Source organism: Haliotis rubra, unplaced genomic scaffold (genome assembly GCF_003918875.1).
Source record: "Haliotis rubra isolate DU_JTF1 unplaced genomic scaffold, ASM391887v1 Scf159, whole genome shotgun sequence".
NCBI lineage: Eukaryota > Metazoa > Mollusca > Gastropoda > Lepetellida > Haliotidae > Haliotis > Haliotis rubra.
Window position 1 is genome coordinate 1,322,154 of NW_025765547.1, and position 27,067 is coordinate 1,349,220.

Genomic DNA, 27,067 nt, shown 5'->3' on the forward strand with positions numbered 1-27,067 from the left:
CGATCCCTCCCGCCTGGTGTTCTGCTTGAGACCCCATCGGAAGAGGGACGGGATGCAGTCCGCCACCTCTAAGAAGCGACCGGCCTCCCCAGACATCCCGCCATCGCAGATAAAGTCCAAGAGGGCCTCTAACGCCTTCTCAACGCAGAGACTTCGTGACCCCCAGGGCAGCGCCATCCTCCAAAGGGAAATCTGACGGTCATCGAGAACTTTCTCAGCAGAGATCGCTCCAGCAGCAGAATTGGGCCTCTACGATGATCAACCAATCATCATACCCGACATACGCCACAAGAAGTTTTACCAGTGACAGCGACAGTGACTTCAGCAGAGATCACCATGCAGCCTGATGCCTCTACACTGATGTCAGACGAGATCACGGAGGGCCCCACCGCTATCAGCGGCCAGAGAGAGGGCACCCATCTACTACGCCGCAGATCATCCCAGACGATCTAATGAAGCAGATCAGGATCATGATGGAAGGCCACTACAGACTGGAGAAGCAGCCATCCCAGGGTCCGAAAGCCTTCATGAAGGCTCCAACGTGAGACAGCACCCCAGAGGCACCCCCAGTCAACGAGGCAGCCACGACGATGCCGCCTTCGCGAAGGAAGTCACAGACCACCTCCACGAAGGACCCAGATGTACAGCCTTCGCGAAGGCGGGAAAGATCATCACCCTCTTCGGCGTCATACTCAGATACACGGAATCTGATCATCAGACCTCACGGAAGCCTTCTCAAGGTCATATCACCGCTCCCCAGGACTGGACCTTGAGAGGAAGCTTCGCTGGCGCTCAGCGGGCGACACCTGAACCCAGATCGCCATCATCATCTAAAAGGACATCGAGGGACTACACAAGAGCTTCATGAAGCTACCAACGGTCCCCTCATAGGTCTCCAAGAAGATCAACCTATCGATGTAGATCACCACGTCGATCACCTCACAGGTCTGCACATAAGCCTACAACTAGATCTCCACAAGCGTCAAACGATATAGAGATAGAGCCACACAGTCCTACATCAGAAGAGCAACAACCTCTCATTTATGATGATGGAATGGAAGATGATGGAGGAATTATTTTCTCAGATGCAGAGATAAGATATTGGATGGTCAATAATCTAGATCTCTCATCACCTTCCAAGAGTGGCAATTGGCAAGCAGACTTATCTGATGAAAGAAGACGATGCAGATGCTATTACACTACCCCAATCTAATCGAATTCGATTAGGCGTACCACAGAACCTAGATACAGCATTCAACAAAGCCACGGAAGGTTCAAACACCACATCTGGGTTAAACTTTCACGCCAAGAAGTTCTCCATGCATAATATGGACCCTTCTTCAAGAAGCAAGACATCGATGAGAACTACAAGCTGATCTCCTGCATGCCAAGAACAAGTACTACAAGATTGATGATAGAAAATTGGTTCAGATAGAAACCATGACGAAGGCTGCGATGTTCTTTGGTCTAAATAGATCTAGAACAATAAATGAGACACTTATCACCAGATTCTCGTGAATAACCTAATTCCTCTGAAGATGATAGAATGATTTACCTCGGCCCCTACTGATGCAAAAAGAAGGACCAGCAGTTCTTAACAGATCATCTCACGCCTGTCTCAGCAGCATTCGACCTTAGCTCGTCGCCAAGGCCTCCTCGCTTCTGCAACTGGGGTGAGAACTTTACAGCTCCCACTATATACAGCCCCGTGGGTCTCTCCCCATCCATCTTTGACGGAGGAATAGACAAAGTCTCCAAGGAAGTCACCAAGGATTCCAGAGAAGTCCTGATGATTAAATCGATGGACACGCTTTAGCCAGTGTCATTCGACAGACTTCACAAAGATACTCAGGGAGATCTAAATTCACGGGCCTACAAAGAGCAAGAGACAGGAAGATAGCCAGTTCCAGGGGAAGAGATTCTTTTAGAGTAAGCCCATATGGCAACTATAGAGGAGGGTCAGGAAGAGGCAGGACACCCAGAGGTTCCCCGCAACTATAAACGCTGAAAGACAGGTTCGAACGACTGGAGTCTTCCACCCCAGCCGCTCCAGTACAACCGTCTACAAGTGGGTGGACGCCTCCAACTACACTGGGAAAACTGGGGAATACTTCAAGACACCTATGTTCCAACATTCTTCAACGCTGATTTCAGATCCCACTACAGGCCAAGCCTCCACTAACAGTCAACCCTCCCAAGTTCGAGGTACAGGCACAGCAACTACTAAAGTTAAGAGAGGCTGTTACATTACTCCTAACCAAGCAGGCCATAGAAGTAATAGATCAAGGAAACATCGAACCAGGTTTCTACTCCCCAGTTTTCCTAGTACCCAAGAAAAACTCCAAGGAGAAATACAGACTCATTTACAACATGAGCTTCTTCAACAAGACTTATCTACGCAGACCACCGGTTCCACATGATACATCTACCGTGAGTTACGGGCACATGATTCGTCTCCATGGACTACATGGGCAGTATAGATCTACAAGATGCCTATCTGCACATCCCTATACATCCCTAATCCAGGAAATACCTACGGTTTACTCTAGACGGGTTACATTACCAGTGGAAAGTACTCCCATTCGAATAACATCAGCCCCATGGTTATTCACGAGGATAACGAAACCGATTGTCACTTCTATCTACATCGCCAAGGGGCTACGCGAGAGTGCTCTTCCTCGACGACGGGATACAAGTAGATCAAGATCCACAGCATCTCAAACTACAGTTAAACTACATCATAAAGCTACTAACACAGCTGGGATGGTTAGTAAACTTACACAAGTCGGACCTAGTACCATCGCAAGATCTGCAATTCCTAGGCATTCGATTTATCACCAATCTCAACCAGATAGTCGCAGTACCAGAAGACCGTTGGCTCAAGATCCAACAGATCATTCCTCCAACTCTACTCTCTCCGCTACCACTCGACAATGGCAGAGTTTACTAGGTCTTCTAACATCAGCCCAAGACTTGACAGTCATAGGCAGATTACAGTTACTGGCCCCCCTTACAGGTCTTCATCAACACACATCCTCGCACTCGCACCTACAACCATTCAGTTCACCGAACATCTCAGACCTCATCTACTATGGTGGACCAAGAAATCAAATGTCTGGGAAGGGATCTGTTTAGCAGAGCAGGAATTCAAAACCCATCTATATGTAGACGCTACGCCTCCAAGGTTGGGGAGCTCATCTCACCAACCAGACGGCATCAGGGTTATGGAATCAGCTAGAAAGCAAGCTCCACATAAACTCATTAGAGATGAAAGCTGTAATCAACGCTTTATAAGACATTGGAGCAACATTCTACAGAATGCGCACCTGATGATACATACCGCACAACTCCTCGACAGTGGCGTTCTATGTGAACAGGCAAGGCTCAACGATCGATTTAACCTTTTGACTTTAACCTTTCAACTGTTCAATTAATCCAAGATCTAAATCTACATGTCAGCATGCCACATTCCCCGAGCCAGGAATATACTAGCAGACGCGACTCTCTCGCCACATCTACCGTCGCCGACAGAATGGATGCTCAATACAGAGATATTTGCACAGATAATCAAGCAAATAGGAGCCAATACTAGTAGATCTATTCGCCACAAGATTCAACAATCAACTACCGGCATTCGTGGTCACCAGTTCAAGACCCACAAGCATGGGCAACGGATTTAAGCTTATCATGGAAGGCCTCAATGCGCATCGCTAAGCCGCTTCCCAGCAATAATACCTCAAGTATTACAGAAAATCAGCCAAACACAGAGCCTACAGCTCATTTTGGTCGCGCCCTCTACTGGTCACTAGTGAAGAGTTTCGCCTAATACAAGAAATCGGGTCAACCGCACTAGAGCTACCTAAGCCAAAGCTGTTAATACATCCACACACCAAACAGGTGCACAGAAACCCAGAAGTATTCAAACTTCAACGTATGGACTGTATTAAAATGTGTTTAAACAAGAGAGGATATTCTACCAGGGCTGCAAAAGCGGTCACGCTTGCCTTACGATACTCAACGCCAGAATCCTTGTACGGCGACAAGTGGCACAGTTTCAAAATTATGCAGCAAACAAGGGTTTTACAGCAAGAGATGCTCACGATCCTCAAGTGGGCAGACTATTTGTGTTACTTCTACGCCAAAACAAACATTTAAAAGGCTTCGACATTGTCAACATATCTTGCTTAGTTTTTAGTTCTGTGATTTCTATGAGAACGGGTGTTAAATTAACAAAAACACCAGAGTTACTGGCTCTTACTACGTGCTTTCTCCATTGAGGACCAAAAGCGGAAGTTCCACGCTTCCAGCTTGGGATCTGAATGTAGTGCTACAACACCTCACAAGTGAGGATTATGAACCATTGGAATCGACAACCTTTGAATTTCTCTCACAGAAAACACAATTTTCCTGTTTATCGCTAGCCACAGCAGCCAGAATATCTGAAATTCACGCCTAGATTATGAGAGGATACAGTTTGATGACAATCAAAACACAGCACCTGGGATTAAGATGGGATTTCATCGCCAAAAAATCAACTACCAGGACAACCAGACAGGTTATTTCATCGTCCCTCATGCGCTATCCTCGATTCTCGATCTCAAGATACATTGGACTTATCTCTATGCCCAGTAATGAAGCTCTCAAAATCTATTTACGTCGTTTCCAAAACAAGGCGTTTAAGATCGCCAGAAGATTGTTCATCCCAAGTATAGCCTACTAATCAGACAGAAGTCTCTCGCACTCACCATATCTATATGGATAAGAACTGTCATTCTCTACTTCTACAAGGCAGCAGGACTGGACCCTCCAACAGCATCAAATCCACATGAAATCAGGGCATTGGCCTCCACCCTCGCCCTTCACGGTAACTGTTCATTGAATACAATTATGGAAGGATGCTTCTGGAAATCTAACATGGTGTTTGCTAATCACTATCTGAGAGATATCACCACCGAGGATCGCCTCTGGTATTCACCATTTTCGGTCCTTTGGTCCTCGGCTCAGCAACTGACAGTCCCCTGTAGGTATGTTAATATTCACCCCTACTCTAGATTATTATGTATATTATACATACATTATTTAGCTTATAACTCCACGGAGTTCTAGGGCTATGTATATATTTAGCTTAGGTTATTCAACCTTAAGCTCATACTGAGTTTTATGTTCAGTTGTACAGCTCTCTATCAGAGTAGCTTGTTATATCTATAATTTGGTATATCAGTCTATTAGTAATGTAATACCCCAGTTATGGTATATATAACCTATGGCTTATTATAAAGGAAATATCCTAAGTCAATGCCTTTATGAAGTTCCCCAGAGGGTTATTACAGTATAAGTTATTTAAATCACTAATTATTAATCCAAAGTATTCTGTTTATGCCCACCACCACTCCGGTGGATTCTACAAGCAAAAGAGCATGAGTCAGGATAAGGAAAAATATGTAATTTTTTAGTAAAATTGATATTTTATACTTATCCTGACTCATGAGGTTAGCCCTCCCATCCTCCCCCACATAACACTTTGGATTTCCTGTAAATTCAAGTGTTTGGCTGCAAAATCAGGAGAGAGTGAAGCATGGCCAGAGGGTGGCGATGACATCTGTTCCGCTGGGCCATGGGCGGGGAGGCAACTCTTGGGTGAGTACCAATTAGTGATTTTACATTGAAGGAGCTTCAATTAAGGAGATACAAGTGTTCCACTATGTTCGCAAGAGGAAGGGGACAAGCAAAAGAGCATGAGTCAGGATAAGTATAAAATATCAATTTTACTCAAAAAATTACTTTTTTATTTTTAGGACAAAAATTTGATTATGATCAGCGTTTCATTGAGTATTTTATGTTTATTAGTTTTCGAGTTAGATTGCAATTCATCGGTCCGCTTTTGAGCCAAACGGACTATAGTCAGAGATGCCAAACTCTCCGATTTTGGAAGACTTACTTGATTTTCAAATACGAAATCCGCTGTCCGATTTGTCTTTATAAAACTATTATTTTTTCAGAAAGAATTCTGAATTATTTTTTTTACAGTATACAATTTTGTAAGTCACCTGTGATTTATTTGAGTCGACTCCGGTAAAAGCATTCGGAAGTTTAGCGTGTGATCTCTTGGATATCGATTGTGTATTATGGGTGTTATTGACAACAAACTTTCATAAAGTTTTTCCAAATGTATGTCATAGCCCGTATGTAAGTGAAACAAACTGGCAGAGCCGATCACGTGTTCATCCCCCAACTCGCAGCTTCTGTGCTTGGGCTTGACTTCCGCTTTCATTAGATTAGTGGTTAAAGCATTCACTATCCTTTATGGTTCTACACCACATGAGTACAATGGTTGAAGGCCAATACAGTGAAGCCCCGTTAGTCCGGACTCTGATAATCCGGATGTCTTGCTTCCCGGACGATTTCAGCTTGTACCCAATCTATGCCTATATAATTTGCCTCGATAATCTGGAAATTCGTTTCCGAACCGGACGGTAAGTAGCTGTCACCAATCAGTAAAATAAACAGTAAATTGCTTCACAGTCCGGACGCTGTAAGTCGTGGTCACGAACCGTAACAACACCTCCCAGCGATGTTTACTTAATTAACTGGCCAACTGGGTTGTTGTTTTAATTAGACATTAAAAGCTCCGACTGAAGATGCTGTACATTTTGGTCTTGATTCAGCTGTCCGGACTATTCGTAATCCGGACGAATTTAACGAGGCTTCACTGTACATCTGACTTTTGCCATGATAATGCTGAAACATTGCCAAACAGATCATAAAAATGTACCTGTTCATTCAGAGGAACAAGCTGTTAAATTTGTTGTTCTGTGCAGATCACCCCCAGTTCCATCCGACTGATCAGCTGTGACAGCAAGACCTTGGTGGCGGAGTGGAAGCATCCATCTGGAAAGAACATCAGTCTGGCCAGCTGCAACACCTGTCAGGCTGTCGTCGCCATTGGCAGTGAACTTTACTATCTCAAGATACTCACTGGAGACATTAAGGAAGTCAGGCAAGTTCAATATTGGGTAGAAATAATGTTCTCAACTCCCTGATACAGATCCGTGGTTTGTTAGCACCAAAGTCATGCTTGTTGGTTTCATGTCAGTTGAAAGTGTTAATGACCTACATCAGAGTGCTTTCCTCCCAAAAATAACAAACACTAATGAAATACTATTGATTGCAGACTGATTTATACTCCTCACAAAAAAATTAAGCAACAAGTATTTTCAGTGTAATATTCTTATCAATCTCGATAGCATCATTTTTGAATACATGTTACTGAAAAGGTTAATATTGAAAGAATACATAACATTAAGTGACTTGTCAAATTGTTTTATCTCATAACATTGACAACATCAATCTCGAACACAACCACCCTCAGAAACAACATGCAAAATGTGTGGCATGAATGTGCTGCTCCTCTTCACACATGCACCCTGATTGGTGTAAACCTACCTGTAATCATTCCTCTGCCACAACAAGCTGGTCCTAACTTCATTTTTATGGATGAAAATGCCCGATCTATGGATGATAATGCCCGAGAAAGAGTTGTTAACGATGTTGTTTAGATCAACAACATCACACATATGGACTGGCCTGCAATGTCACTTGATCTGAATCCAATTGAACATGCTTGGGACATTATTGGTAGTCGTGTTTACGGTCTCCATGTTCACCCTCAGACTCTGGATGACCTTGAGCAGGCGCTACAGAGAGAATGGCAGAACATTCCACAACAGCAACTTTAAAGGCTCATTTGGTCAATGCAAAGACCTGTGGAGGCTTTGCATTTGTGCTCATGGTAGTCATACTCGTTACTGAACACTGCTTCACTGTCCAAAGCTGACTTGAACCTTAATGTTAACATTTTGCTCCATCAATGCAGCACATTTTGCACGACTGTCTCACGGGTACATGCTTTTGATGATTTGTAAGTCTATTATTGCTCAAAACTATTTCATTTCATTTTGCTAATCCGTGTACATAGGTTTCACCTTTCTATTGCATCATTCAGTGATTTGCAATTTCAATAAATGAAATTGTAATGAGACTACAAATTTGTGTTGCTTAACATTTTGTGAGGAGTATACTTACTGCTGTAGAAAATGGTTTCATTGATCCATGTTATAATACTTAGTATGTTTTACTGTGGTAGTTTTACCTCTTTCCACACTGAAATCATGTTCAAAGTGTAACACACTCACTCACTCACTCACTCATTGAAGCACAACCCCGGCCAGTGAAGATCCAGGTTGGAATTGATCTTCAGTAACCCATGCTTGTCATAAGAGATGACTAACAAGATCGGGTTCGGGCTCGCTGACTTGGTTGACACATGTCATCGTACCCCTATTGTGTAGATCCATGTGCATGCTGTTGATCACTGGATTGTCTGGTCCAGACTCGATTATATACAGACTGCCGCTATATAGCTGGAATATTGCTGAGAGCGGCGTTATACAACAAACCAACTGTATCATTGACTTGTGACAGTTGCAGTCGTGATTGTTTTGAAGATCATTGTCCTTTTCTTATTGTGCAAAGTGCTCATAGTATTTTGATACTAAAACTTGCAATAATTGTGGTATCACTTATTCCGTTAGGTCTTGATTCCACAATGAAGCTTTGTTCAGTATGTGACAATTCAAGAAGATAATTAATTAATCACTGGAAGTAGTGTTGAGATTTATATTTGTCTCTGCAGCCATGCCACCATGGAACATGAGGTGGCCTGTGTGGACATCAGTCTCACCAAGGTCGGACAGGACGAGGCAGAGCTGTGTGCAGTGGGCTTGTGGACAGACATCTCTGTCCGTGTCCTCAAACTCCCCAACTTTGATAGTCTGCATGTTGAGATGCTGGGTGGAGGTGAGATAATCACACTAACTACTTCAATAGATGTTTGATAATGATGACGTCTTCGCAAAATCACATTGTCAGAAAAAACAACAGCCTTCAAACTATGATCAGTTTTGTTAATATTAAATGTATCAGACATGAGTGTTTTTAACGTATGATGTTATTATATGGGTATTTATGTAGCGCTGAAGTCCAACCCACATGCATGCTTAAAACGCTTCGATTTTCCCTCGATCATTGGATGTCAGTCTCAGCAGCACATCATATTTTCAATCTCATTTCCCTGAGGAGCATACAACTCTTTCTGCCACTAGGCGCAACGAGTTAATGTGACTTTCCCATCCTTTCGAGGTACCCATTCACAGCTGGGTGGACTGGGACACATAGTCACAGTACTTTGTCTAAGTTTACTGCATATTGCTGTACCCGCATCCTCGATAATCTCCAGGGTATACGTTACGATCAGTCAACACTATACCCTGGATGCATCCACGGCTTGGCCCGATAATTATATTACCTCCCTTTGCTGGCTCCGCATTCTCACAGTAGCCAATCAGCTAAGCCGCCGTTACATCCGTTACATCCAACAAAGATAGCGGTCGCAGTTGCGAAGGGTTGTTCGCAGTGCCACTCAGATTTTTTTGGGGAAATCATACTGACAAATTGACAGATCTGAAACTTTCAAAGAAATATATAAAAGAACTCCTTCTACCTCTTTCAGAGTACCTCTGCATCAATTGTGTTGATAATAGATAATTAAAGAAGCGAAAGTGAGTTGTGATTGGTAAAGCAAGCAAAGGGAGGTAAAATAATTATCGGGCCAAGCCGTGGATGCATCCAGGGTATAGTGGAGAGTGATGGTAATGTATACCCTGGAGATTATCGAGGATGCTGTACCCGCAACTAACTGTTTTCATGTGGCCACCATCTGGTCATTTACCAACGGATTCGTAAGTTCTTTTAAGTACACAGGGTTGTGTTCTGTACACTAAGGGTTGTGACAACACTGAAAGATTCTGCACATAAAGTTGACTCCCTAGGTTTTTACGCCCGGTCACAGGTGGACTCGATCCCGGCACCTCCAAGCTCGCTGGATCACTAGCCTGGCGCCTTAGACAGCTCTCCCACCACGCCACCATTACATTGTACTGTTTCATTTAAATCTAAATTGTTTTGTGAACATTAATCATTTATAACATTATTAGTGGCTACTGATGTCTGATAGGTTTCATACATCTTGTTCTCCATAGGGTGCTGAGAATCACCATGGGTAGCCATAATGTAAAACCATGAGCATTCATTGGGTATCACTCTGTTATTGATCAGCTGTCTCCTAGCAGATACTATGTCAAGTTGTCTCACTCTGATATTCTTTTGGCAGAGATCATCCCCCGATCCATCCTGCTGACGACCTTTGAAGGCATCCACTATTTGCTTTGTGCTCTTGGAGATGGCTCTCTCTTCTACTTCAATCTCAGCGTTGGTGAACAGACTAAAGGTACACACTTTCTAATCACAAGGCTTCAGTATTTAGTACACAACAGGTAATGTTTATCTGAGAAGGGAATTCACGGTTAGATTACCTCCCTTTGTTGTGTTGGGATCTACCGGTTATTCTTTTTCAGAAGAAGTCCTCCTTAGGGTACATATAAACATTGAAATGTCCATTTTAAAATACCTACGACAGTTGTAACAATATTTCAATAAAATATTTTACCAAACAAAAACTCCCTACAGCCAAGAGCAGGTAACTCTGGCTGCTTACCTCGTACCTCACTTTTTATGCTGTCGTTGACTAGAATGGTCGTGCATGGTCCAGAGAACACACGTCTTTGCCTGATACAACGATAGAGAAAATGCAGGAACCTCCCTCTAAGGGTAAGGATAAAAAGGCTAAGAAAAAGAAGGGTTCTTCTTCTTCATCTGTATCAGGGGACACAGCACCTAAACGGGCGAAGGATGCAGTATCTTCGGTCCCTTCACCAGCCATTTCTTCCACATCACAGGCACCTTCACCTCCACATGTCCCTGTTTCAAATCCATTAACATTTGAACTAATCTCTGATCTTTTACAGCAGCAAATGGCATCAGTTCACTCGCTCATATCTGACGCGATGTCCGGTCTCCGTCAGGAGATGGTGTCCGGCCAGGTACTGGGGGGTGTTCCGTTTCTGTGGTGGGCAGTGTCCCCAACCTTAGCTCAGGCTCTGGTGCGGGGATTTCTGTCGGGAGTGCGTCTGCACCGAGCCTCGTCTCGGCTGTCGGCCACCCCTCCGCTATGGTCGCTACCACCAGTCCGAGCCTTGGCTCTGGGTCTGGGTCGGTAGTTGGTGCAGGTGCGACAGGTTCTGTCCCTGTAGTTTCTGCTACCCCCTTGCATGCCAGGCCATTCGGTGTCGGCACTGTTATGTTTGCCGTTGGGGAATCCCGTGTCGGGCTCTTCCTCGTCTCGCCACCGTGACTCAGTTTCGAGTCTTGGGTCGGGCGTACCGGGCACCTCGGGTCTGCTCGAGCCTCTGTCACTCTCCTTAGACCCCTTTGGACGAACCCTCGGAGCTTTCTCTAGATACAGACACTTCGCTCCAGGAGGATCGGTTCGAGGAGGCTATGGAGGAGGATGAGGGTCGTGGAGGGTCGGGTACACCTTCTGTATCGCTCGGTGGGTCCCTGAGACACGTGTGGGAGCGTATTGCCGCCGTCCTGCCTCAGGTAGTTGTCAGTGCTGGCGCACCCGACCCTACAGAGTTTCGCCTCCCCGGGGAGGCATTCGCTCCTACTAAGGTGGCGGACACACGACTACGCATTTTGCCTTCAGTCTGAACTGAAGTTATTGACCTACTCCTCTGTGGTACCAGGTCCAGGTTCGACTTGCCCAAGCTGGACCGTCTGTACCTCATGGGTGAGGCCGGCCTATATAACCCCCCAGTGGTATACGATTGTGTGTATGCGTCAGTTGCCCTGGGGAATTCGTCTGGTGGCTCGCTTGCTTCCGCCAAACAAGGCTGTCAGCTTTCACAGCCAACGCCACAGCACTCAAGTCGCTCCTTTGAGGAGCAGTACCGCAACGCGGTCCAGTGCCTCAAAGTTACCATCCATTCTGCCTATAGCTCGGTATTGCAGAGGCAATTAGTGGATGTGGGTGGGGTCGAGAAAGATGTCTCCCTCCACCTTGGCAAAACAATTGACAGAGGTCCGGTCACATCTGATGCACGACTCTATTAGTTCGTCGGCCTGTCAAATGATGTCAGCAGCTATGGGCCTCCGTCGCCTGTGGCTCTCTGTGGCGAGGTACTCTCCTGCCACGCAACAGGCTCTACTGGCGCTGCCGTTCCGGATGGGTTCTACCCTGTTCCCCGAGCAGCTACAGTAGTCCGGGAAGCCGCGGAGGCTGTAACAACCTTCAAGGACTCTAAGCCCTTGTTGAAATAGCCTCACATGTCTCGTGCGCGGCCCCTGGTTCTTACCTCCACCTATCCTTCTGCCTCGGCAAAGGAACCTGTGAAATGGGCTCAGCCATTACAGTCGTGGAAGGGTAGGGGCAGAGGCAAGGGCAAGGCTACAGCACCCCGTAAGCCTTTTCAGAGGAAGGGGATGTCAGCCCCGGCTTCCCAGCAATAATTCCTCCGGAGCCCTTGTCAGTACCAGATCAAGCAGTCGGAGTACTGCCGACGTCTGGTATCCATTGCCTCATACCACATATCCCTGTGGGTGCTCGACTTTCTCTCTTCCTGTTGGAATGGGAAAAAGGTCACCTCCAATCTCTGGGTCCTGTCCACGCTCAGGGAGGGCCACATGCCACAGTGGAAGCGAGACCCACCTCCCTTCTCCGGGATCCGTTGCACTCCAGTGCCAGCTGTCCTAGAGAAGGCAGACGTGCTCCGTGCGGAGGTCCAGTCATTACTGGACAAGGCAGCCATCGAGGTGGTTCCAGTGGGACAGGAAATGGCGGGTTATTACTCGACCTATTTCCTTGTCACCAAAAAGGACGGAGGGTTCAGACCTATTTTAAACCTCAAAGGTCTGAACGACATGATAGAGGTACCATCCTTCAAGATGGAGACACCGCATTCAGTGATCTCATCTGTGGAAAAGGGAGACTGGCTCACATCAATCAACCTCAAAGACGCGTATCTCTATGTCCCAATGCACCTTGAGTTCAGGAAGTACCTAAGGTTTTTCTTCGACGGGAGGTGCTATCAGTTTCGTGTGCTCCCCTTCGGCATCTCCACGGGGCCAAGGGTGTTTACCAAACTCATGCTAATTCCAGCGCAGGTAGCCAGGTCACAGGGCAGGTGTTGTCACCCGTACCTAAACGATTGGCTCCTTTGTGTGCTTGCCACTCACTTGAGTTGAGTTGCGACACATTCTGTGATGAGTATACTCACCAAGTTGGGCTGGATTATTTATCTCAAGAAATCAGAACTGGTTCCAACCCAGGATCTGGTTTTCTTGAGAGCGAGATTCGAGTGTCTCTGGACCACGTCACCAAAGTCAAGAGAGTTGTGTTAATTTCTCGAGTCCCCCGGGCCTCAGCTCGGACTTGACTCAAGTTGCTAGGCAACATGGCGGCAACGGTGGACATTGTATGGCGAGCGCGGTTGAAGATGCGACCCATACAGCAAGCTTTGGCTTGAATGTGGGTTCACACCCGGGGTTACAAGTTGATTCTCCACACTCCAGGGTGGCTAATTCCTCATTTACGGTGGTGGACAATGGCAGGGAATTTATCCAGGGGGATCCCCTTGGACGTCCCGTCGCCAGATCTCTCCATTCAGACAGACGCCTCCCTAACAGGGTTGGGGGGCGTGCTGGGCGACCTGTCAGTCTCAGGCCTGTGGTCACAGAGTGAGGCGCAACTGCACATCAATGTGCTAGAATTGAGAGCAGTCAGGTTAGTGTTCGAACGACTTGTGGTTCGTCTAGAGATGGACAACCAGACGGCGATGACCTATATCCTGAAGCAGGGCGGTACGGTTTCCCCGTCCCTCCTGCAGGAGGCGTGGCAGTTTCTGCTCTGGTGTAACCAGTTCGACATACAGGTGATGCCTGTATATGTCCCCGGAGCGGACAACGTTCGAGCAGACGCGCTCTCTCAGCATATCCTGGCCCCGCACGAGTGGATGCTAAATTCGGGAGATATTCGGGATTATCTCCCAGTTGTTCAGATCATTCCAGATGGATCTGTTTGCTTCTGGGGGGACGAACCAGATTCCGGTGTTTTGCTCTCTGATACCGGATCCGAGAGCCATCGCCTCGGACGCTTTCCAGCTCGATTGGACGGGCAGGGTTCTGTGGGTGTTCCCGCAACAACTCCTGATTCCCAAAGTCCTCTCGCAGCTTGCCACCCAACCAGCTCGACTTCTTGTGCTCTTTGCACCTCTTTTGTCGGCTCAAAGCTGGTTTCCGGTACTACTCAGGTTTCTGGCTCAGCCTCCTGTACTATTGCCCTTTCGACTGGATCTACTATCCCAGAACGGAGCGCCGCACCCGAATCCCTGCACCAGTTGCAGGCACAATTCTGGCTTCACGGAGGGATTCGACAAACGTTCAATATGAGGATAGATGGGCCTATTATACGCGCTGGTGTGTCAGCAGAGGGATTCTCGATCCCTTTTCTTCAACTGTAGTTGAAGTACTAGAGTTCTTACAGTCTCGGTTAGAGGCCGGCTTAGCCGCGTCTACTCTCCGGGGCTACTCCACGGCAATCTCTGCCTTCCATGTACCTGCCGGCGGTGCTCTCTTGGGGCAGCACCCTCTTGTGCAGCGCTTTTTAGCAGGCGTGGACAGAATCCGTCCAATCGTTCTTGATTGGATGTCCGGTCCTCTCTTTCACGATCTGTCGTCTCTTTCACTCCAGCTGTTAAGTTGGAAGCTCCTTTTCTTGTGGCGGTAACGTCTGGCCGGCGGGTAGGCAATGTCAGCGGATCCTGCTCTGACTGTCTTTCACAAAGACAGAGTCAGTATCGGTTGCCAGACTCTTACCGTCCTAAGATCGCAGGCACCTTTCATATAACGGCTTTCACTCAGCCTCCATCGTCCGGTACCTCTCTTCGACATGCTCACGTCTTAGATGTCCGTAAGACTCTCAAGGCTTATATCAAACGAACGGCTGCTATCAGAAAAGATAAGCAGCTGTTCTGCTGTTATGGCGGTGGTAAGGCTTGTCTTCCGGCGAACAAGCAGACCATATCTAGGTGGCTTGTCGCTGCCATTTGTATGAGTTACTCTCACAAAGGGTTAACTATCCCTGATGAGTTAAAAGGCTCATTCGTTTAGGGCAGTGGCGACATCTAAGGCATATGCCGCGGGACTGCCCATTGAGGAGATCTGCTCAGCGGCTATTTGGAGCCAACCGAGTACGTTCATCCGCCATTATCAACTGGACAAACAGTCACGGGAACATGCTTGGTTTGGCCAGACAGTTCTCACCAGTGGGCAGTATCGTGACTCTCTAGCCGAATGAGCTTTCGAAGTCACAATTGTTTTTATTTCCTGGTGTCGGTTTTATAAAATTCCACAATTTTTATTGGTGGTAGTTTTTACCGATTTTATTGGCTCTAGCGTTGTCACACGCTGTATCCACTGTTTTTATTCCCTGCACCACGCCTCGCTGGTTTGGGATTATGAATGGTATGTTAAGGACTTGTCCATACATTCCTTCCCATTTTGATGGTTGGGGGGTGGGACTTACGTCCGTCATTAAAATCCGCCAATAGCGTATAAGCTAGGCTCTTTTTACCCCGCCTTGCCATGCCCCCGCCTGATTGACATCAGCGGTCAGGTGAGGTGAGGTGAGTGTATTCTCTCTCTCTCTCTCTCTCTCGACTTCGGCTGTGCCTTCGATTGAACTAGGGGGTATGTTAGCCAGACAGAATATCGCTCCCAACTCGCCATCATTGGGAGTCTGTCTTATGCTTATATGTACCCAAAGGAGGACTTCTTCTGAAAAAGAATTGTACAAACCTGTAGAGGTTATGAATTCTTTGAAGAAAAGTCCTTCTTGGGGTACTGCTGTCCACCTCCCCTCATTCTGTCTGACACGTTCAGCATGAAAAGTGAGGTACGAGGTAAGCAGCCAGAGTTACCTGCTCTTGGCTGTAGGGGGTCCTTTTAGGGGCCCTATAGCGGTGGTCTCACTAAACAAAACAAGTTTTTGTTTGGTAAAATATTTTATTGAAATATTGTTACAACTGTCGTAGGTATTTTAAAATGGACATTTTAATGCTTATATGTACCCCAAGGAGGACTTTTCTTCAAAGAATTCATAACTTCTACAGGTTTGTACAATTTTACATTCCAAAAGTTACCAAATTATGACTCATGTTGTTGATCACTGGATTGTCTGGTCCAGACTTGATTATTTACAGATCGCCGCCATATAGCTGGAATATTGCTGAGTGCGGCATAAACAACAAACCCAATTATGATCCAGATCCTCGACTTGTCAGCCATGCTGGTTTCTTGTACCACTTTTATCTCCTAAAGTGGAAATGAAGTCCTCAATGGAGTGTCACTATTCATTAGAAATTCAAGGGAATATGGCATGAATCTTATGTACAAATACCAAATGGTTTTAAAAAGTTTTAATGTGTTTTTTAAAGAGACATTCGTATTTTTACCCACCCAGGTATTTTGAATGAGAAGAAGAAAGTCACCCTGGGCACACAACCCACTGTTCTGCGCACATTCAAGTCTCTCTCTACCACCAACATCTTTGCCTGTTCTGACCGACCCACTGTCATCTACTCGTCCAATCACAAGCTTGTCTTCTCCAATGTCAATCTGCGAGAAGTCAACCATATGTGTCCACTCAACTCTGATGGCTATCGGGACAGGTATGTGAACATGTCTGCCAAAGTCCTCACAGTTATGAATTGATTTCATGAGCTAGTATTCTTAGTTTACATAGACAATCATTATGAGCAGAGATTCCTGATGTGTGACAGAACTCTAGGATTCTGGGTTCAAATCCCTGATTATGATTATAGGTTTGTCAGCACCTTAAATTGCTCTTTGGTTTGACTGAATTGTGACATCATTAGCACTTACAGTCCATTTGGCTCAAAAGCGGACCGATGAATTGCAATCTAACTCGAAAACTAATAAACATAACATACTCAATGAAACGCTGATCATAATCAAAACATCATACCCACTCTGTGAGGTTTTTGCAGAATTTTTGTCCTAAAAATAATAAAGTTGTTTAACAAACTATCATTAAAATATTGACACAGTTCACTATTTGTTACGAGGGAGGAGTCAGGTGTTCGAGAAGCACGTTCACAGACAGTTATTTATTCATTAACCTGTGCTGTGCCGTCTCCATCCGTTCTCGAACACCTGGCTGTCCCTTTCTCTGCACTCCTCCCTCATAACAAATAGTGAAACTGTGTCAATATTTTAATGATAGTTTGTTAAACAACTTTTTTATTTTTAGGACAAAAATTCTGCAAAAACCTCACAGAGTGGGTATGATGTTTTGATTATGATCAGCATTTCATTGAATATTTTATGTTTATTTGTTTTCGAGTTAGAATGCAATTCATTGGTCCGCTTTTGAGCCAAACGGACTATAGTTTCACATGCCGTAAGATAACTGAAATTTGTACATGGCAACCAACCCAACTCACTAATGTCAAAATGTCTATGGTTTACTGAAGGAAGGTTTTGAATGTTAAAGGAGCCATGTTTGCAATACCCCTGTGGTTCCAGATCAGAGTCAATCCCCAGTACCCTGTGCTTGCAGCATGTGTTGTAATACACAGTGGATTGGTACATATAATATCAAACACTGGGTCAGGAATGATTAGTCACAGCCACCTAAACTGAAGTAATCAGATATGATCAGTGATTTTAATCAGGGCACTGTAATAGTGTTCAAGTCAGTGTCTTGTTACTCTTAGTTTCACCCGACATTTGTTACCCTAGTATGGTTTATCATATTAAGACATATGAGCTGATATTTTAACTCACAAAATGATTGCTGTTAACACAATGTGTTTTCTGTGTTGATAGTTTGGCTTTAGCCAGCGATAGTTCCCTAATCATTGGCACGATTGATGAAATCCAGAAACTGCACATCCGAACAATACCCCTGGGAGAGTCTCCACGGTAAGTCTCAATATCTGTACCAACAAATCTCGCTCAGTGCATGCAAACAAGTCTGTTGTTATGTTCCTGCTGCCAGTAAATCAACTGACGTTGTGCTCCTCAGTCACCACTTGGTAACTTTTTTGGGGAGGTGGGGTAGCCTAGTGGTTAAAGCGTTGGCTCGTCACACCGAAGACCCGGGTTCGAATCCTCACATGGGTACAATGTGTGAAGCCCATTTCTGGTGTCCCCCACCGTGATGTTGCTGGAATATTGCTAAAAGCGGCGTAAAACCAAACTCAGTCAGTCAGTCAGTGGTAACTTTTTGATTGATGATTCACTGGGCACATCTTGTTTCAGACGAATTGCATATCAAGAATCCTCTGAGACATTTGGTATCATCTCATTCCGAACTGACATCCAGGACAACCAAGGAACACGAGCCACCCGGGTCAGCGCCAGCACACACGCCAACAACATCAGCGTCAGCTCCAACGCAAAACTAATGACTGGATCCTCAACATCAGCATCGGAACATACATATGGGGATGAAGTGGAGATTCATTCTCTCTTGGTGATCGATCAGCATACATTTGAGGGTGGGTTATTTCACAACACAGGTATAGCAATTGTATTGAAGGGAATGTGCTCTATTGAGTCTGTGGTGTTCATAATTATGGAATACATTCAGGACATAAAGCCATAAGTCTGCATTAAGGCCACGTTGTAGTCAAGTGTCTGCATTCATGACATGATAAAGTCCTGTGTCTGCTCTCATGACATGATGAAGCCCAGTGCCTGCATTCATGACATGATAAAGTCCTGTGTCTGCTCTCATGACATGATAAAGTCCTGTGTCTGCATTCATGACATGATAAAGTCCTGTGTCTGCTTTCATGATAAGATAAAATCCTGTGCCTGCTTTTATGACATGATAAAGTCCTGTGTCTGCATTCATGATAAGATAAAGTCCTGTCTGTTTTCATGACATGATAAAGTCCTGTGTCTGCATTCATGATAAGATAAAGTCCTGTGTCTGCATTCATGATTAAGATAAAGTCCTGTCTGTTTTCATGACATGATAAAGTCCTGTGTCTGCTTTCATGATAAGATAAAGTCCTGTGTCTGCTTTCATGACGTGATAAAGTCCTGTGTCTGCTTTCATGATAAGATAAAGTCCTGTGTCTGCTTTCATGACGTGATAAAGTCCTGTGTCTGCTTTCATGATAAGATAAAGTCCCGTGTCTGCTTTCATGACGTGATAAAGTCCCGTGTCTGCTTTCATGACGTGATAAAGTCCGTGTCTGCTTTCATGACGTGATAAAGTCCTGTGTCTGCATTCATGACATGATAAAGTCCCGTGTCTGCTTTCATGACGTGATAAAGTCCTGTTTCTGCTTTCATGATAAGATAAAGTCCTGTCTGTTTTCATGATAAGATAAAGTCCTGTGTCTGCATTCATGACATGATAAAGTCCTGTGTCTGCTTTCATGACGTGATAAAGTCCTGTGTCTGCTTTCATGATGAGATAAAGTCCTGTCTGTTTTCATGATAAGATAAAGTCCCGTGTCTGCTTTCATGACATGATAAAGTCCTGTGTCTGCTTTCATGACGTGATAAAGTCCTGTGTCTGCTTTCATGATAAGATAAAGTCCTGTCTGTTTTCATGACGTGATAAAGTCCTGTGTCTGCATCATGGCGTGATAAAGTCCTGTGCTTTCATGATGAGATAAAGTCCTGTGTCTGTTTTCATGATAAGATAAAGTCCGTGTCTGCTTTCATGACGTGATAAAGTCCTGTGTCTGCTTTCATGACATGATAAAGTCCTGTGTCTGCTTTCATGACGTGATAAAGTCCTGTGTCTGCTTTCATGATAAGATAAAGTCCTGTCTGTTTCATGACGTGATAAAGTCCTGTGTCTGCATTCATGATAAGATAAAGTCCTGTGTCTGCATTCATGACATGATAAAGTCCTGTGTCTGCTTTCAGCCTGACCATCGATGTGATTGTATGTTTCAGTCCTGTTCGCCCACCAGTTGATGACAAATGAATGTGCAACTAGTTTGATCTCAGCCAAGCTGGGAGAGGACCCCAACACATACTACATCGTAGGCACAGCTCTCGTCTACCCAGACGAGGCAGAACCCAAACAGGGGCGTATCCTCATCTTCCATTTCAAGGATGCCAAACTGACGCAGGTGGCAGAGAAGGAGATCAAGGGAGCTGCATACACCCTGGTGGAGTTTAACGGCAAATTACTGGCCAGTATCAACAGTACGGTGAGTACACAACGAGAGTGGGTGTTGTGAAGCCCATTTCTCATGTGCCCACCCTAGCTTTCTGTCATGTTATGAAGACTTATTGCTACAGTTAACGGTTGTTTTCATGTGATATTTTAGATTTTTTATCAGGAAAGGTGTCCACTTGATTATTTTTCAAGTGTCGTAGGGGAGTTATTAACCAGGCTGCTTCATATGTGTAAGGTTAGCTGTCACCTGATTTGGTAAAGTCACTGTAGTTGTGTAACGATATGTCAGTACAGTATTGTATCAAGACACAAGACTCACAATACATCGATTTATAACTCCTATATCACAATATATACGATTCGTTACATTGCAAGTTGTATTGATGAAAAGACCTGTGAATAACAGCAACTTTAAACTTGATTTGTTTGATCACAACACAGATTTACTTACAAAATAGGGCATTTTGCGACCCTCAAGATCCGGGGTAGAATAGGTCTTCAGCAACCCATGTGCTTGCCATAAAAGGCGACTAACAGGATCAGGTGGTCAGTTTCGCTGACTTGGTTGACACATGTCATCGGTTCCCAATTGCGCAGATCGATGCTCATGCTGTTGATCACTGGAATGTCTGGTACAGACTCGATTATATACAGACCGCCGCCATATAGCTGGGATATTGCTGAGTGTGGCGTAAAACTAAACTCACTCACTAGGGCATTTTGCAATGTGTAAAGTGATTGATTATCCCTGACTTTCCATGAACTAAGACACCAGAAATTGTGTCATTTATAAGAAGCTACAATCCAGTGACTGTTCGCGTATCTTGTTCACACATTTTGATTATTACGTTGCAATGATTACAGGTCCGGTTATTTGAGTGGACGGCCGAGAAGGAGCTCCGCCTGGAGTGTAGTCATTTCAACAACATCATTGCCCTGTACCTGAAGACAAAGGGAGACTTTGTCTTGGTGGGTGACCTCATGAGGTCAATCACATTACTGGCATACAAGCCCCTGGAGGGAACCTTTGAAGAGGTGTGTAGGACTTTGATCTGTGTGTCCTTGATGGCAAATGTCATCCAACATCCAGCAGTTCTTGAAGTGAACATTTCAATTTCACATTTATATCAACATGTCTCCTAATTTTCATAAAGGTTTGCAGAGCTTTTCCTCTTTATCTCAATTTTTGTAGTTTAACCATGTGTAGATTTTAGTGATATCAGAATGTTTAGTTGTATGATAATGTTTTGACTTTACCGTCCAGATTGCGCGAGATTGTAACCCAAGCTGGATGACGGCTGTGGAGGTGTTGGATGACGACAACTTCCTGGGGGCAGAGAACTCGTTCAATATATTCACTTGTCAGAAAGATAGGTGAGAGATAGCTGCAGTGACAACACTGTTGACACTTACTTTCATTATGTACACATTATGTTCTTGTTGCCAGTGGCAATATGTCCCATGGAATAGTGAGGATTGAGGCTTGGAATTGGTCCCCATTCCACAATGCAAAGACACTAGTATGTCTGTGTAAATGGGTGGGAGTTACAATCACTTTTACGCTACAATCACTTTTACGCTACAATCACTTTGGGGAACCGGACCCAGCATCAACATATGCTGGTTGTAACAGGTCACTGGGTTTCATGGTTGATTGTGTGTCGCACTCATCAGACATAATATGGATTGCTGCATGTAATAGCACTATATGTTTCTGGTGTATTATTTATCCGGGCTCGATTTAGTGCTTTGTTACTTGCACTGGTGCAACCCAATATTACAAAGTGCAATCTAGTTATTTGTCTAACATGCACCAGGTGCAAGTCAATTTTTGAGAAATAAAGCAAATGTAATCTAACATTACAAGCATAATTATGTCAGCTCATTTTTCTTCTAAACTTTGAATAATTCAGTAGCATATTTCTTTCATTACATGTTGAAATAAAAGCAGTGCAACTGGAACGTGGCTGATGCATTTAGGTTTTAAGCTTAGATTGCATCTGGTGCAAGTAGCTTACCATCTCTTAAATCGAGCCCTGAATAATAGGTCATGTCATGTAGCTGGAATATTGCCAGGTAAGACATTAAGGAAACTGTCATAACATGTGCATGATTCGTTCTTCAGTGCTGCAGATACAGATGAAGATAGGCAACAACTACAGGAAGTTGGCCTTTTCCATCTCGGCGAGTTTGTCAATGTTTTCAGACATGGTAAGTTGATAAGTATTCACAGTGTTCCAGATATCTCGTGAAACATATTTGTATACATATGGTACACTATTAGAAAAGTTTGTCCATGGTTTTGTTTCTACATTTTCATTTCTGCATTCTGGAGCAGGGCAGTGGAAAGTACCAAATGAAGGTGGTACTGAAATAACTCCCAATCATTTTAGAAAGCTGATTCTGATTGGCTCAAGAACCCATGCATGTATTATTTAGATGAGGAATAGATTGTCAATTGTTAGACATTTTCTCAGTGATGTGCATGTGTAAACTTGACATGACATGCTTCTCCTTCATGTGGAGGTAGACAAACAGGTCACATTGTGTGTTACAGGTTCACTGGTGATGCAGCATGCAGGGGAAAATGCTACACCTCTACAGGGCTCCGTGCTCTTCGGAACTGTCAACGGCGCAGTGGGTAAGTACATGAAGCTATATGAAAGAATATATTTCATAAGCTAATGTTGGAAAGTTAGTGTTTGATTTTGATTCCATAACTGATTGTGAACTGAAGGGTATAGTTAAGGCTCCCTTTCCTGCCAAATTATTTGACTACCGGTATATTGCCCTGTTTGACCAACTGTAAACCAACTCTCTCTCTCACTGTTTAAGGGCTCATGGCACAACTGTATGTCTTGCCTGACTATAAAGCCTGTGTCACAGTCCACACAATGTTTCGACCCATGAAAATCCGGGTTAGAATTGGTCTTCAGTAACCCATGCTTGTCGTAAGAGGCGACTAACGAGATCAGGTGGTCAGATTCGCCGACTTGGTTAACACATGTCATCGTATTCCAACTGCGTACATCGATGCTCATGATGTGTCGAGGGGCGGTGGGGTAGCCTAATGGTTAAAGCATTGGCTCGTCACGCCGAAGACCCGGATTCGAATCCCCACATGGGCACAATGCGTGAAGCCCATTTCTGGTGTCCCCCTCCGTGATGTTGCTGGAATATTGCTAAAAGCGCCGTAAAACCAAACTCAGTCAGTCAGTCATGATGTCGATCACTGGATTGTCTGGTCCAGACTCGATTATTTACAGACCGCCGCCACAAAATGTTTCAAATAAATTATAGTTTATTATTGAGTCATGATGTCGATCACTGGATTGTCTGGTCCAGACTCGATTATTTACAGACCGCCGCCACAAAATGTTTCAAATAAATTATAGTTTATTATTGAGTTATCAATGACCTAATGCTGTGCAGCTTTGTGGAACGGGCTGGGGCCAGTTTGATGTTATGTGACCACTAGATTGAAGTCCTCTCCTTCTGTTTCAGGACTTGTGGCACAGCTGCCTCACGACTTCTACAACTTCCTACTAGAAGTCCAGAACCGTCTGGCCAAGGTCATCAAGAGTGTTGGCAAGGTGGAACACTCATTGTATCCTTTCTATGTTTGCTGCTGTAGATATCTCCTGTGGAGATTCTGGTTTAGTTTAGGCCTCATGACAGTTAATGCTTGTCTCCCTGTGTGGGTTCCAGGTTAGAATAGGTCCCTTGTGTATCCAGGGTTTGGCCTGTGCTTATTGGACTCATCGTTTGGATTTGTGGGTCCAAACATCCTATAGTTCTCATTAGGTGGTTATCTCCAGAACCTCTGGATCCAGTTTGGTGCCTTGATTTCTGAGGAAGTTTGCAGACCCAGGTATACAGTAGTACCGTGACCTTATTTTCAAGGTCACTGTGAGTGTTTCGCTAATGAGCTGTTTGTTTGTCTTCACATCCTCTGCATTGATTTGCCGTTGATGTGGATTGCTGGACTTCATTTCCAAGATAATAGGAAGCATCTGCCTGTTGGCTGTTCGTGCAGGAAATATCAGGACGTCCACATCAATATGCTTCCATAAAAGGAAAAGGATGGCTTTTTGTAACTGAAAATGATTATTTGGCCCTAGTCTAAACAGAACAAAATACATTTACCAGTATATTTTTGAGTAGGCTTTCTAAAAAAAGTATGACATTTCAGACGTTTAGTGTGTGATTCAGTATATCACTCTCATTACTTACACAGTATATTGACCCGTGAAGATCCGGGGTAGAATAGGTCTTCAGCAACCCATGTGCTTGCCATAAAAGGCGACTATGCTTGTCGTAAGAGGCGACTAACGGGATCGGGTGGTTAGTTTCGCTGACTTGGTTGACACATGTCATCGGTTCCCAATTGTCGCAGATCGATGCTCATGCTGTTGATCACTGGATTGTCTGGTCCAGATTCGATTATTTACAGTCCGCCGCCATATAGCTGGGATATTGCTGAGTGTGGCGCGTAAAACTTTACTCACTCACTTACAGTATATTGTGATCATAAAGTCTGGTTAGATCAAATTATCTTTTCATAAAAATACAACACACTGAACTTGTACCTGTCAAACCCTAGTTATATTTGGTTTTAATAGTTTAATAAGTAAATCCACTGTCAATATGAAAATGACCTTGACCTAATAAAGGTGGCGATCTTTCTACACTGAGCGTAAGACTGAGGCTTGTGTTGGGTTTATCGATGGTGACCTTATTGAGAGCTACCTTGACCTGAGTCGGGACAAGATGCAGGAGGTGGTGCAGGGACAACAGGTAACCATGGTTACACGGTACTAGACACAATTGGTTTTCCCTGAGAGAGGGCCAAGGGATTTTTATATCACTGCATATTCCTGAAGATTTATAATCTTAATATGTGATCTTTCAAATTTGGAGAGGATCATGATGATTGTATTTTGATAGAATCATAACTCACTGCTTTGAAAGCTTTGTTAATTGTTATAAATACTGCTGACTACTTTGGGCATGAGTGCAAAAGGCTCTGAAGAGTGCGTCCCTTAGGTTTGCCAGAATCCTAAGATCATTGGTTCAAATCCCAGATCTGCCTGGATTACCATGTGTCACCAAAGTGTTCTAGAGCTGCATTCTGGGCCTTTTGGAGATGACAAGTTGTAATATGACTCAAATGCTCTTCCTTATTAGAGTAATTATAGACAGCTTCTGATGGCAATGGTGTAATACCTATGTTACTGCACTGTAGATAAAAACAACCATTCAGGCAGTTATGTCTTATTTCACTCACGCTTCCAATTGCTTTTTGTGTTTATCAAGTGATGCCATGATAAATTCAGAACGTTTTCCTTTTCAAAATCAGCACTAGTTATGATAGTAATTAACTAAAACTTCTTGAGAGACAAAACAAGTTTCAATCTGTTACTGTTAGATCTGAATTGAATGACTTCTATTATACCATGTTAATGTTGGTCAGATTGACGACGGCAGTGGTATGAAGCGAGACGCCACGGTGGAAGACCTTGTCAAGATGATAGAGGAGCTGACACGCATCCACTGATGTGAAGCCAACTGATGTGGTAACAACAATACCAGTGCGGACTACACGCACGAAGCACTCAAATAGACAACTCCCGTAAGAACAGTACAATCCTGGGTGCAGCATGTGCTATGACTAAACCAGTGCTTTGAGACAACACTTCATTGTTCAGCATCACCGGACATCTTTGTGTTCTGCGTCTGCTATTGTGACCAAGAGGATATTTTGTCACGTGTACAGTAATAAAACAACAATATTGATACTGGTCATTTTGCTGCCAGTCGGACAACAATCAGGATGACTGAGGTATAATTGGCAATGGACTATGGCACCATGAGGACTATGGACAACCTTCAATTATGCAACATTAAGGAAACTAAAAAAAACTTCCCCGCAGTCAGTAGATTTCTAACAATTCATGTCATGATAGCTGTGTTAATGTATGTCAACAGTAAGGTTGCCCTGTGTGATATTGTACTCCAAGTGTCATTATAATACTACATTGAATCGTCTAGCCTTTTTCATTAGACTATAAAATTATCAGGGTTTTTTTACAAGTCAGGAAAAGTAAAATGGCTGAAAAGGGACCTAGGTCTTTCAAAGAATATTCACAGTTAGTCACAATTGTCAGACTTTGACATAATTGATATGAGACATGATTTCACTTACAAGCCGATTGTTGTGACTTGTTGAAGACAGAATAAATTCATTGACGGAATGTAGAAGTTGTTCCACAGTTATTAGAAGTTCTGAGGACTGAGAAAGTTATTTGCAACATTAAACCGTGATATTAGTCAGGTCTCGTCTGTGAAATGTTCGTGTTGTATGCCAACATCCATAACTATGTCAACAAAGAATTTGTTTCTTTGTGTTAATTAGTCACAGTGTTGAATGTAACAAACACTATAATCGTTAGTCAGTGTTCGAATTTAGCCAGAAGTCATGGGGTCCTTGTCATGACCCTCAATCCAGGACTTGTCAAATACTTCAAGATCAAATCTCAAGGATCCCAGGAACCAAATTAAGTTCGAACACTGCTTATTGTCTGTCAAACAGAAAATTATTTTTCTATAATTAGCATTTAAAACTACGTATAAATATAGTATAATCAGGAGAGTAGGTATTGTTGTGAGGTGTTTACTGTGAGGTTGACACGGGAAGAAGCTGACCGAAACAGCTGATACGTGCAGTTGGGGACTACAGATCACTTGTTTTGCATTTAATAGTTGTTTAAATGAATTCTGTCATGTAGTTAGCTCTTCCAGGTTATAAACAGTTAGCTTTTATGAATTCTTAAATAGGAGGAAGAGTTGAGATATTAGTAAGCACTACCACAAACTCCATTG

The 27,067-nt window shown here is 44.1% G+C and overlaps 1 protein-coding gene across 2 annotated transcripts in view; it reads left to right on the top strand.

Moving 5' to 3' along the window:
* Window positions 1–26,439, top strand: part of LOC124271252 (DNA damage-binding protein 1-like) — a 43,216-nt gene extending 16,777 nt beyond the window's left edge. For both annotated transcript variants that reach the window (XM_046706344.1, XM_046706345.1), the window contains exons 14-27: window positions 6,819–6,997; window positions 8,693–8,856; window positions 10,229–10,345; window positions 16,475–16,682; window positions 17,863–17,958; window positions 18,298–18,536; window positions 19,957–20,216; window positions 21,050–21,220; window positions 21,450–21,559; window positions 22,311–22,396; window positions 22,743–22,826; window positions 23,690–23,792; window positions 24,859–24,982; window positions 25,659–26,439. In XM_046706344.1, coding sequence (XP_046562300.1) covers window positions 6,819–6,997; window positions 8,693–8,856; window positions 10,229–10,345; window positions 16,475–16,682; window positions 17,863–17,958; window positions 18,298–18,536; window positions 19,957–20,216; window positions 21,050–21,220; window positions 21,450–21,559; window positions 22,311–22,396; window positions 22,743–22,826; window positions 23,690–23,792; window positions 24,859–24,982; window positions 25,659–25,742 — 2,025 coding nt within the window. In that variant the 3' untranslated portion in view covers window positions 25,743–26,439. The remainder of the gene's footprint in view (window positions 1–6,818; window positions 6,998–8,692; window positions 8,857–10,228; window positions 10,346–16,474; window positions 16,683–17,862; window positions 17,959–18,297; window positions 18,537–19,956; window positions 20,217–21,049; window positions 21,221–21,449; window positions 21,560–22,310; window positions 22,397–22,742; window positions 22,827–23,689; window positions 23,793–24,858; window positions 24,983–25,658) is intronic.
* The last annotated feature ends 628 nt before the right edge of the window (window positions 26,440–27,067 follow it).